The 13,340-nt window shown below is 44.9% G+C and overlaps 1 protein-coding gene and 1 long non-coding RNA gene across 8 annotated transcripts in view; one reads left to right on the top strand and one right to left on the bottom strand.

The window, feature by feature from the left end:
- PAX2 (paired box 2) overlaps window positions 1–4,615 on the top strand; it is a 96,386-nt gene extending 91,771 nt beyond the window's left edge. For 4 of the 7 annotated variants that reach the window (XM_083844981.1, XM_083844980.1, XM_083844984.1 and 1 more), the window contains one exon: window positions 988–4,615. In XM_083844981.1, the coding sequence (XP_083701107.1) occupies window positions 988–1,109 (122 nt within the window). In that variant the 3' untranslated portion in view covers window positions 1,110–4,615. Of the gene's footprint in view, window positions 1–968 lie in introns of all 7 variants that reach the window. The other 3 variants (XM_083844983.1, XM_083844982.1, XM_083844985.1) reach the window with 1 other exon arrangement.
- Window positions 4,616–6,293: 1,678 nt separating this feature from the next.
- The window catches only part of LOC310902848, a 99,602-nt gene continuing 92,555 nt past the window's right edge, over window positions 6,294–13,340 (bottom strand). Inside the window, exon 5 of the long non-coding RNA XR_014587037.1 lies at window positions 6,294–7,593. This is a non-coding gene — a long non-coding RNA (uncharacterized lncRNA). The remainder of the gene's footprint in view (window positions 7,594–13,340) is intronic.

The raw sequence follows: 13,340 nt of genomic DNA, 5'->3' as shown, positions 1-13,340 counted from the left end.
CAAAGTCAATTCCTGGGGACCTGGAAATCCAATGGAAGTTCTTCTTATAGGACCAGTTGGAGCAATGTTGGGAATGGGAGACAGCCTGCAGCACTATGTTTGAAATTGCCAGTAGAGTTTCCTCATAGGAATATATCCATCTCCAGTGACTCTAATACGCCCAGAAAAAGTGAGGGTTTTTTTTCCGAGGGGAAAAAACTTCCCATAAGACTCTATCTTGTAACACAACACCTCTTTGCAAGAGAACAAGAAGATATTTATTATAAGTAAAATAAATCAGCTGTGATTATTAACTAGGTATTTACTGAGGTTTAACAACTAGGTAATAGATGCACATTTTATTCCAGCGTTGTTAAACCTCAGTAAATGTGATCTTAATAATCAATCACTATTTAACACACATTCAATAACCATCTAGAGAGCTTTCATTCCAAATGTGACCAAAATCCCAAGCAATAAACTATGTAATTCTGTTTCCTTCTTCCCCTCCTGTTTTAAGAGCAACCCACTGTACTTTATCAGATATGCTCAGAACATGCAGCCCTGGCAACTCCCTGGTGGCCTCGATCGGGTGTGGGATATTTCCGTGATCAGGTGTGCGATATTTCCGCTCAGTGCTCACGTGCTTCCCTCTCAGCTCCTCACTGGTGGTCTGAAGGAGCAAGAGGACCTCCCCACAGAGGGGCTTCAGACCCAGAGGCCACGGTAATCTCTCTTCTCCGAGATGTGGCCCTTGGCTGGCCTGCACCGACCGCCTCTCAATAAGCCCAGCAACAGTTGAGTCCCCAGGTTCCTTCTTTTGCTTCCCTTCCTTTTCTTTGTTTCCTTTTCTTTTTCCTTTCTTCTTTTTTTAGTTCTCCTTCGTTTCTTTTTCTTCGTTTGATTGTTTTGCTTTTTATTTTTATTTTATTTTTTTTTCACTGTTTGTCCTTTCAACCAGTCCATTCTTCTCCTGTGTTAACTTTCAGGTTCCCCTTATTATTATAGTGCCACATCCCGGGGCTCCGCACCTCCCACTGCTGCCGCTGCCTATGACCGCCACTAGTTACCATGGAAACCACATGAAACTGCAGGGCGACAGCTTAGGCCTCCATATTGTACCTGTCTGACCCACCCCTCCGCCCCTGGGAAGGCGAAGAGGAACTCTCCGTGCCTCCCGCAGCCCGCGCCCTCCCTCTCCGCCGCCGCGCCGAGCGCCCTGACACCTGACTGAGAACCCTGTCCTCCCCTGCGTCCCCCTGTGCCCCGCCATGCCGGCTGGAGCCACAGGCCCCGCCGCCTCCTGCAGGAGCCCCCGGCGAGGCCGGGCCACGCGCGGTCTTCTCCAGAGCTCCCAAGACTCGAGGGGAACTGGGCAGTGATGCAGCTGGCAACCATCGCCTCACGGGACCCCCACCTCCTGGGAGCGGTAAGGGCAGGGGGAAGCAGGGGACACAGCCACTGACGAAACACTGTTCCCCAAAGATACGCTCTTCTGTGGTGGACTCTTCGAAACGCATAACCTGTGACGACCGCCCCACTTCCCAGGACGGAGGGAACGGCCTGGCTAGAGCAGAGATGGCAGTGCAGAGACCTGGCCCATCTGGAAACCGAGGAAAGGACCAAGTAACTATCTGCCCCCCGCGAGGGGTTCTCTGTGCACTTCATCCCCACTCTTCAGCACGGCTTCACCGCCACCGGCCACAGCCCACACGGTGACTTTGCAGGCCAGGCCGGGGGCGAGCCTCCCACATACGCCCACAATTTCTGTGACACACAATCAGCTCAGACAGGAGGATGGAGCAACATTTACAAACCAACCGATGAAATGAAGAAATATATAAATAGATATATAAATATAACTGTGTTTTTATGCTTTGTCATGAAGGTCTGTAAAAAGGAAAAAAAAAAAAAAGGAACAAATCCCCAATTTTCTAAAAAACCCAAGCAAACAAAACCAAGAAAAAAAAAAACACAAAATAATAATTAAAAAACCCTACAAAAATAAAACTACAAGTCCCATCCCTCCCCACCACCTGAATGGCAGACCAGTTCCTCTGACGCTTGACGCTCCTCTTTCACTCTCGGGTTTTGTTTCCTTTCTGTTTTGCACTACAATGGGATGGTGGTATTGGAGAGGATTGGATGCCAGCTCCACCCCCGTCGCCTCCTCCTCCTCCCCCTTCCCCAAATCCTGTCTCTGGGGAGCAGTGTGGACAAGTCACATCTGACAAAGTTACCAAACACATCAGTCGACAAAAAAGCACTCTGAGTCAACAAACGTTTTCCATGTCACTGGTTGGCAAACAAAGAAAACAAGCCCAGCTGCGCTCTAACTGCGCTTTGTGGTGGAAAGGAAAGTGTGGGGCTTCACGTGGGCCCATCTGATTGCCCTCTGGACAGCTGAGACTGAGATGGACAAATTCAGGATTGGCTGGGATTATTGCTTGGTTCCCTAGCCCTTAGGCTCCTCTCCTTTTACCTTAATCCCTGTACCCATGACTACTTCAGCTCACCCACATCCCAACTTTCGCAGTTCTACACATGCCCAACATCCATTCTCCAGATCCCTATAGCCTGGTGACAACTGCCTCGTTATCTGTGCCCAACACCTAATTTCCTAACTGCCTTGCTATATGGGCCCTTGTCAATTTCCAGTCCATATGCTCATACACTTGATAATTTATAGGCCTACATCCAAGTCCATATGCCCACACCCTTCCAGCCAGTCCCAACATGCAGCCTCATCTTTTCATATTCAGCCCTATATTGTGCACCCTAATATTTACCCCTTATCCCAAATGCTCACCTGATGATTCTCTAGGGATTCTCTGCTCGTTATGGTTCCCAAGTGACTGGCAAACACTGTTCTGCAAAAGGCTAACTGTCAATAGAAATGCTTATTACTCCTGTATTGTCAGCAAACTCATAAACTGTACCTTGCACTGACACTTCCTAAAAAATACTCAAAGAAAACATGAAGGCAGCTATAGCCTGTCCCCAGGGCATCAAGTCTGCCAAAGCAGATCCTTGTTGTTTTAGAGAGGTTTCAGATAAAACTAGTGGGCTACTGTCCATGGACAAAGACAGGATTGAGAATCAAACCCCCAAAGGGCATAAAAGTGAACAGTCTGTACAGCCAACATTATGTATAAAATCCATAAAATCCATAAAATCCCAGCCGCTGAGGAGATGTGGTTGTGGACTCAGTATTCTGTCTCCAAGTTTAACTTGTATGTATGAAATCCATCATCAGTAAACAGCTGTGTTGATCCCAAAGGCCCCTTTCACCTAACACTTTTAGCCCTTGCATGGCTCTAGCTGATTATAGGTCTGTGTCTTCTTTAATGGGATGCCCAAATGAAAAGGGTATTGGGGGTGGGGGGATGTTTACATAGAAGATATAGAGCTAAAATCTGTTCCTGTATGGAATAAAGTCAAAGAGGTTACTCCTGACTATTTAAAGTGTTACTTTGCACGTCTTACCTCTGAGTAACCTGCTGCAAATAGCAGAGTTGTTTCACTGTCACTGAGACCAGAATTTGGCCCATTATCTCATTTTATTCTACATGAGAAGCAAATTCTGAATAATGTCTAACAATTTACCTTTACCACTCCTGTTTTCCTCCATAGACACCAGACAGATGCTGGACCCTGTTAGCAAAGTCTCCCCTTTAGTCTCTCAGTACAGCCTTTGCTTCACTTGTGCACCAGTCTCACTCAGGGCCAGAGGCAGTAAATCCTAGTACTGGCAACTAGAACCTTCTGAAGAGGCTCGAGAAAAGGAGATTGTGACACGTCACGCTTGGCAACCTGCAGCCCAGGGGCCACCTTGAGAGAAGCTAGCAGCTCAGAAACGCTCATTTTCATAAAGGTGTTTCGCTAAACTTGAGACACGAAATAGGATACAAAAGCTGGATTTGGTTGGCTCACTCACGGCTGGCTTGATTTGACCCTCGGAGGGACAAATCCATTGTTGGTGTAACTCCACTGATAAAAGGGGACTTCCACCAGGCATTGGGTTGGTCTGGAAAGACCATAAGTACAACAAGTAGTTTGATCAGGAAAATTAAAAGAAAAGCAGAATTATGCAAAGGACTGGGCAGTCTAATCCTCTTCCACCACCATCTGTAGACCCCCATGCGAATGTACTGAATTACATTTGCCAAAGAGTTTCTTGTGTTGGTTGTTTTGATTTACAGTCGGTGGATGCATTGTAAAGCAGTATTATAGCTAAAGTCTAGTAGCTGACACAGGGATTTATGTGGTGATATTATGCAGAAGAAAACCATCAATATTCATATAGATTCCATTAGACTGGACTATGCAGGAAACGCAAAAATTCTACCAATTATTTAATATTATGTTATTTGCAAAAACAATTGCTGCTTTGTAGGAAGATAATGTGTGTAATGTGAAGGCAATTCCTCTTGTATATAAGTTCATCTCCATCTTCATCATGGTAGTTATTAAAACAGCCTCGTCTCATCCTGTAGATAAGGAACACGCTGTCTGTACTGTGCAAGTCTCGTTGTGCTCACTGAAAACAAAACAATGTGTTCAATAAAGCACAGCACAAATCCAGAACCTGAGGGAACAGCCAAATCTTGGAAGGACCCCTTCCCCAACTGGCCAACAGTTGCTTCATTATAAATGGATTTTTTTCATTGTTCTTTAAAAAGTTTTACAGGAAAAAAAATGAGAAGAAAAAGAATTGGAGGGAAAAAATTGCTATGCAAAATCCAGTGAAGTCTATGACTCACATCTCTCTCCCCCATTCTGCTATCTCTTCCCTTTCTTCCATCTCTTTCTCATACCTTCTTTCCAATCCACTTCTATCCTTCTCTTTTATTCTTCTTAATTCCCAGTGCACTTTTCTATCCAGAGAGGGAGCAGTATTACCGGTATGAGAGCAGGTATCTGCGAGCTCAAACTCCCCAGTTCTCCACCTGGCTCTAGAGAACCTTTGTCAAGTCCAATTTCTCCCCTATGCCTCGATTCCAATCTTCTGTAAAATGGGGATAACAATAGTTCCTAGTCCACAGGGGTATTGTGCAGTTGAATTAATTAGCACCGGCTCAGTGCTTTGAGATCCTGGAAAGAAAATTCTATCAAAGTGTTAAGTATTATTCTGAATAATAATGAACATTTCTATTACATTTCTCTCTTTTCCTTTTTCTCACAAATAATTCTTCATTTCTTTATTCTTCTTCCTTAGCTCTCCTTTCACTTCTTTCTTTTCGTCCCATTCTTGGCTCTTCTGTTATGTTTGCTTTATCTAATGGACCAACCAGAAATGTTGTGTGACTGCATCTTCTCCTGTCACAGTTTTTTTTGAAGGGGAGGAATCTTGTGAGTTCTCAAATGCCATGCTTTGCTGGGAGGAACAGGGACCACAGTATTTAAAACTGGGCAGCACTTCTGAGTCCCGTTCCCTGAAGCTCCCATGTCCTTTGGGCCCAACGAGATTTGGGACAAGAAGCGGGAAGGGCTGTGCAGGGCAGATCCATTAAAGCAGACACTTTTTTGAGGCCTGGGGGCAGGGGGTAAGTGGCAACCAGCCCTGCCGTGTGGGAACAGGGCCCCGTCTGCATGCTTTCTGACCCGTCCATAGTGACAAATCACATTCAGAACAACACTTCAGAAGTAATCACAATGTGAATGTGAGGAGGTCAAACAACAAAAGGAAAACAAAAAACCCTGCGCCTATTTCTCCTCTTGAGTATAATATTATACATGCACAAAAACATTTTCCTAAAGGAAATTTTGGTTTGCGGAACTGTTGGAAAAAATAACCCTTTCTTCCTAAAGAAAAGCAGTCTTCTGGGAAAAGAAGTGAGAATGATAGCTGCCCCGGGGGGTTTGAGCACAAGGGCTTCTAGGGGACCCCGCAAATACCATAGTGTGCTCCTTGGCTGGGTCCAGAATGGTGGCAAACTTGCAAAGCAGGAAGGAGGGACCAAACAACACCAGTTACTGAAATGAAAGTAAATCCAACCATAAGCAGCTCTGTTGATGCTCTCTAGGTTGAGCTAGATGCAAGCCCGTGGAGGGGAGGGGGCCATTGCCAGGTGCAGGGTCATTTCCATTCTAGGCTGCTGCCGCCACTCTTGGCTTTTCCTCATTGCTTCAGTTCTGTTTGACTCTTTTCTTTTCTCTTTTTGTGCACATGAGAAATAAAAACAATTTTTTTTCATATGTCATTTTTGTGGCTTCTGGCTTGTTTCTCTTTCCCTCTCTCCCTCCCTCAGCACTTCTCTGTCACCAGCAGATTCCCCTTGAGGTCTCCAGGACATTACACTTGTTGTACCTAGCACCCTTCAGGCACCATGCAAACAACACTACGATTGCTAACAACCACCACACCATGAGATGGAAACCACTGCACATGCTTGCAACCCCTTACAGCACAATCCAGCCTCTGAGCCCCCCATCCAGCACTCCGTTGACTGCCAGCAGGACTCCCTCTCCTATTGATCTCACTCAGCTGACTCCCAATGACCCATAACACAGCTGCTGTCCCCAGGTAGCTCAGAAAATCAGAGTGCTACTGGCTAGCCACCACTTGAGGACATGGGGCAACCCAGAGGCCTCTTCCACTCTGCACCTCTTTCCTCATAACCCACCTGGGGATGAGCAACGCCTGCTCCACGTGCCTCTGAGAGGGCTTCCATCCTCCAGGATCAGCCCTGGTTCTCCATCAGAGCATCAGACCCTTCAGGTCTTACCCCCACCCCTCTGCTGCCCCACTTGTAGCTTCATTAGTGGAACCGTGCCAGCCTGATATTTTGTTATAGCCTGCTCTCGCTGAATCTCTGTCTTGGTCAACAGCAGGGCAAAGCCAAATGCAGAGTTATTAATAACCCGTTCTCCAAACAATTCATCGTTCGCCTAACAAAGAGCTAGACATTATATTAAGGTATGCTGTAAACATACCAAGTACTGAGGTATTCGCTCAATTTTTCCTCAGTCAAGCATTAATTCTCCAGGAAGTCGAACACAGTTTAAGGTCACAGAGGCGGAGTAAAAATGTAGCAAGGAGTCAGGCTAGGCTAAATCAGTTTTGCTTCTCCAATTTTGAGTCATTTAATATTTTCACAACAGCCCATGAAAGTCAGTTGGCCAGATTTTCTGCTCGTGTGTGTGTATTTCAAGGAAAGTCTGTGCAGAAATGCTGTCAGGAAATCAAATGCTCGCATGAAGCTTTCTCTCGTCAGACAGTTAAAATGTTTCCTTTTGTTTCGGTTTATATTTTCCCTTGCAATATTAATAGAATAGGCTGAAAATCCTCCAACATGGCATTTTCCATAAGTGAAAGTCAATTTGTTGAAATCCAAACAGTCCGTAAAAGCAATTCAATTTCCACAACACTGCAGTAAAGCTGCCTGGCGGCTCTCGAGAAGCCAGGGAGCCTGCCTTGCAGGGCTCGCCGCTGGGCAGACAGGCCCGGAGCGTGCTCCAAATCAGAACAAAACCAGATTTCCAAATTCTGAAATCTTCCACGTGCCAGAATTACCCTTCTCTATTGAAGTTTAGGTGAGAACAGTCAAACGGTGGTCTGCCATGAGATCTGGATGTTAAACTGGCTGGAGTCAAAGGAAATCACTATGCTCACTGGTGAAGGTGAAAGGCAAAGACCCAACACACGGACACACCAGAAGAAAGCAAAAAGACTTTTCAAAATTCATCCTGGTAAAATAATACTATGAGAAAGATTGAGAAGTCAGCATGATCATCTCATTTGAAATCCCTGTTAATACAACCCAGAAAACTGCACCTTGAGGGCTCCTTAACTGAGAGTTGAACTGTAGCAAAACTTTTGTAACTTCCAAGAATTTATGGATCTTGCAAAAAGAAACAATTGCATGAAAGAACAATTTCTACCATTAAACTAATATTATGTACTTTTAATAATCTCTCATAAGCAATGGGTGATCTTAGTGTGAAAATGTTGTATGATAAAACCAAAAAGAATACCACAGTCTGTCTGCAAATGAGGATAACGATACTGTAAGAAATCACACAACTCTATGAAAAGAAATCCTATTCATAAATAACTCTGACAGGAAAAATAAAGAAAAGTTTGAACATTCTGAGATGACGACAACCTTGTTTAAAAATAAATGAATTCTTTAATAAGGTGTAGGCAAGGCAACGGCTGGAACAGCTGAGCAGTCACAGTGCCAGACAACCTACCTAGATAACGCACATCTGAAGGCGTTAAGTGAGCTAGCGGATGGATTTATTGGACCACACACAATCACTGTTTACTGAATTTTACTGAATTACACAATTACTGAAACACTGTAAGGACCTGGTGATATGGTAAAGGAAAGAATAGCAAACACGGCACCAATGTTTTAAGGGAAAAAAATGACCCTGAAAATTGCCATCTAGCAAATCTACACACTGATACTTGTATCCAAAGTAAAATACTTTAAAATATTAAGGGAAGATCAGGTCACTGAACAAGTACCCATTAGCGAAGATATGCATAGTAACAGTCTGTTACGTCTTATCTGTTTTAGAAAAAATAAAGATAGTAACATTCTCAGGACAGTTAGGAGATTCAGGAGCTGTCTGCAAAGGAAGTTTGTTGGAGCACATACTGCAAGCCCCTAGTACTTGGAAATCATGAACCGAGTACACACAAAATCACAAGAATGACTGGAAATCATGTGATTTGCACAGCACACCAGATATTATTTTGTATATATGTATGTGCATGTATATAACATTAAAAAAAAACACCACTTTTGACTTCTGATTTTACCACACTCAAGACCTTACAGTTACATCACTAATTGTACCTCTTCCACTGCAAGAGCCAGAAATTTCCTTATTTTAGTAAAAAGTGAGCATCTCACCTCACCACAAGGGCCCTACAGTTTAGTGCTTTAGGAGGCAGCTCAAATGTCACAAGAGCTGGTGATGGCCCTGCAGCTCCCGACAAGGCTGACAGGAGCTGGTTTGATACTGGAGCTTCCCAGCAAAGACTTTTTTCTTTTTTCCTGCCTTCTGCTGTGTACTGTTTTGGTGGAAGCTGCCCATCCAAAGCACGTTTGATCACTGTGGGTTCAATAATCTCCCTACAAGGTGCAAATTCATGCCACACCAGCTGCTCGGGGAGGACCTTTTGCCACTGTTCCTTAGCAGGAGAAAGCCCGTTGCCAGACCTGGCCATGTCCTGCAGCTCCTGCCTCCTTGACACCTTTTCCATCCCTCCCTTCAAACACTGCCTTGCCCGGTCTCCTGCCACAGGCATGCTCCCTCTCCCCGCATCGCAACTCCCATGGAAAACCTGGATTCTCTATAATCCCCTTCTCCTTCTCTGCCTCCGACCCCTTCAGGAAGGAGCCCTCCCAGTCTCCTTGGCATACCCACTGCTCAGGCACCACCAGCTACTCCACGCACACCTCTCCTGCAAACATTCATGGGACCTTCTCAATCCTTCTGGTCTTAGCCATATTATTTTCTGTTGCTCTCTGCAGTCCCCCTTACTGCTCTGACAGCAGCCAGGTTTCGGTGCAGAGCCAACATCCCTCTTCACCACAGGCAGCCTAATTTTCCATTCCTGCAGCTTATAAGCAAATGCTGAGCAACTTACACTGAAACCACCCGTGACTTCAGTCCTGGTGAGAAAACCCTTAATGGATTGTCTTAACCCAGGGCAAGACACGGCCGTGGTTTCGCCGAGAGCCACACACCAGACTTTGCTGAAGGATAAGCCCTCAGTCAAGAGAAATGCATCAAAAATGGCTTCACTTCTAAATTGTCTTTTTCCAAAACATATTCTTTACATCAGAACCACTCTGGTTTTACCTCTCTGCCCGTTCAGAAGGAAATGAATCATTCTTTTTTAAAGAGACACACTGACGATGAAATATTACAAACATAATGACTTTCAGCCTGAGACCAATTTCAAACACACCCTGTTGAACACTTACGAAAGGAAGACAAACAAAACCTGCACAGAAAACCCAAAGGGTATAAGGCTGAGCGGTGTGAAATTTCACACAGATCTAGCACTGCTGTGTACAGAAGAAGGAAGCATTTTTCCTCCACAGAAGGCTCCACCAGAAGGCAGCTTTACCTGCAGCCCTGCACAGGCACCTCCTCGCCCTGCCAGCAGCACGCAGTGACAGCGCCTGGCTCATACGGCAGCTTCCACGTAGGCACTTTGCAGTCTCATACATGAAAGTCAAATCATCATTAACAAGCAAATCAACCCAAAGCTCCTTCTTTTCAAGCCCCTTTCTCTAACATCAAGACCAGTACTTTTAGAATTGCTTTAAAAATCTCTATTTTATTTTTGAGGAAACTGCTTGTAATGTAGCTGAGAAAAGTGAGCTTATGGACCGAGATTCCCCATCCTGGCAGCTATTCTTCTACTGATTGGTTTTTGTTCTTACTGTTTGCTAATTGAAGAAGACCGAAAATCACTTCTCCAGATACGCTTCAAATCTCAGAGCATGACATAAAATCCAGGAATCCGAATTTCTACCAAGCAATGCCTAGCTAACAGTTAGCTGTCTAACCCATCGGGAAAGTTTATATATCCTATCCCCCTGCTAAAGCTGAGTAGAAATAGGATAATAGCTTGCCAGTGCTATCAGCTGAGACAACCTTTTATCTCAAGCAGAAACGGTCCACACTCAGAAGTCCCAGACTGTGTACAGAATTATCACTCTTAAATGTCAGGGTTTGCCTGTTTTAAATTAAAAAGTCCTATAGAAAAAAAAATAGTAGTAAAAGAATTCAGCTGAGGTTGCAAAGCTGGGTATCTAAAAGTTCAGAAGTGCCAGAACACGGGAAGACCGGACACAACTCTGCAGGCAATGGGCCAGTGAGAACAGGAGAGAAATTAAAATGAACTTGTCATACTTCTTGCTCTGTAACTCTGAAGAGTCTATAAGTAACACAGGATAAGATTAGCACCAGAAGTTTGCGATACCACAAACAGAAACCCCTCATACACTCCCACCTGCTCTCCCCTACCACCCACCTTTGTCCAGTGATTCATTTACATCACGTAAGTGTAACACACTAGTAGGTTAAATCTGCTAATAAACCAGGATGTGAGCGTGTTATACCTACTTAGTATTCAGTTTGCTCTTTTATAAATGATCTGGTAGAGAATCAGGCCCTCCTCTCCCTCTCTAGCTGACTCTCATCTGATTCTAATTCAATTTCTCTGCCTATTGTTTATTTCACCGCTCCCCTGTGAAGTGTCAAATGCTGATGTTCCGTCAGCCTAGAACTGTCGTTTATATTTGTCATTCAGTCCTTGTTAAAAAATAAAACAGGACTGCGCCTGCCTTGGCGCGCTCTGCCTGGGAATTCCCTGTGGTAAAATTAGTCCATTTAGATGGAAAGTTTTGTGTCACTCCCCTGTCTAAATTGGCAGATCTGGCTCTTTTGCAAAAACCAATAAACTGTGAACCTTGATGCATCTGTCAGTCAAACTCATCTTTCGTGAGCAAAGCCAGATGACAACAAAAGCCGGGCAGGCTCCTCCGATTGGCTCTTCTCATTTAGGCATATCAGGAGGCACCTGTCACTCCTCCGGCTCCGCACCGTGCTCAGAGGGACTCCATGGAGCACTGAGTCCTTCCTGGGGGCTGGGTTGGGGCTGGGATGGGGAAAGAAGGAAGGGGGAGCTCATCCTCTTTGGTTGCAATAAATCTGCAGCTTGGCTCTTTCCTCGTGGCTCTGGTGAGAGGCGAGGAACTGGCATCACCTTTTGTTCTGGCCTTTTTTTTTCCCCACGTATTAAATGAAAGCTTTGTATTCTTCAACTCTGCAGGTTTTCTAGTGGTTAAAAGGTTAAAGCAGGAGTGTTAAACGTGGCATTCTACCTCTCTGGGGCTCTGGGGACTGAGCCACAACACCGCAGAGGAGGAGGGACATATTCCAACCCCATTTCCAAAGCTGCCGTGCGCACCCTGCCCATCTAGCCACGCACTGCTGAGGAGCCGCAGAGAGGGCATCTGTACTGCTCTGCTGGGCGAGGAGGGGATCACAGACTGGGCAGATGGGCAGAACGAGGCCTTGCATGTCAAGGGAAGCATGTTTGTAAAGGCATGAGAGAGGAAGAAAAATGTCAGCAATTACCAATAGCTCACACCAGAGCCCTCAGAAGAGCAGATCTCAGGCGCTGCTGATACCTGTGGGAATGATCCCCAGAAAGGTCGGACTTCAGGGGACATCTCTACTTGCCCACTTTTCACTGGAAAATTCTGAACTCTGCTGTCTGCATCAAAGAAGGATGCCAAAATTTTACTTATCATTTCTTTTGAATTCAAAAAGAGAATTTAACCTAATTTTTTGAAGTGCAATCATTTGCATATTGGCATCAGGTTGCCCCTGAACCATTCAATAAACCTGTTCTTCCCCAGAGCTGCTGTTTGGTGACGGATTTATGCTGTCTCTTAAGCCCCACCACAAATCTCATCACAAGCCTCATCTCATGCACCTATATTTTCTCATCCTGCTTTGTTTTGCTAAGAACAGTCCTGCCATCACATGTCACTTAGATTGCTTGGAGGTATCGGTGTAATTGTCTTGGCAGTGCAGTAGCCAGCCGATTCCCTCAAAAACAGATTCTGGTACATTACTAAGTCTTACAGTTGCCCAAGTCTCATTCATGAAAGTTTTGTGCTCCAACAACAGCATATATGATAAGATGAAAATCCCAGCCCCCCTAAAACAGTTTTGAGTCCATGTGGTTCCACGAACCAGTTTCAATTACAGGCTGAAAAATATGAGACAAAGAGCTAAAAAACAAACAGCCAAAAAGCTCCTAATGACATTTAAGCTCGTTGCATTATTCTTGCAGGTGGACGAAAGCAATTCTTGCTTACTGAGTGTTTGAGACTTGCCAAACTGGGCATATGAAGTACTGATTTTCATGTGAGAGATGAATCTGGTAAAACATTGACCAGATTATGCTAGTTAGCATTCACATCCACGTTTGCTGGGCTAAGCGTATAAGGTCAGAATACAACCTGTGCATCATTGGTTAGGATCTTGAAAAGACTGCTGCAATACTGCTGATAGCCCACAGCTTCAGGGGTACTGAATGAGCACACAAAGTGGCACAGCCACAGGCTGCAGTCACGGAAAGAAACATCACAGGCCTTACGCATCATGTTTATGAACCATATTACACAATCACCTAGACATACCAAGAAGAGTCTGTGTGTTGTGCACTGTATAAACTAAGACATCATTCCCGTCCTGACCAACCTACTTATAATTAGACAAAATAGCAAGGGGAAGCGACTCATTCAATGCTGCTCATCTGATCATTGACAGAAAGGGAACAACACACAAATCTCGCCAGCCATCCCAGCACTCTG

The sequence above is a fragment of the Anser anser genome (assembly GCF_964211835.1).
Source record: "Anser anser genome assembly, chromosome: 7".
NCBI classification, from domain to species: domain Eukaryota; kingdom Metazoa; phylum Chordata; class Aves; order Anseriformes; family Anatidae; genus Anser; species Anser anser.
Note: the sequence above shows the minus strand (reverse complement) of the source record. Positions and strands in the feature narration are given on the sequence as shown.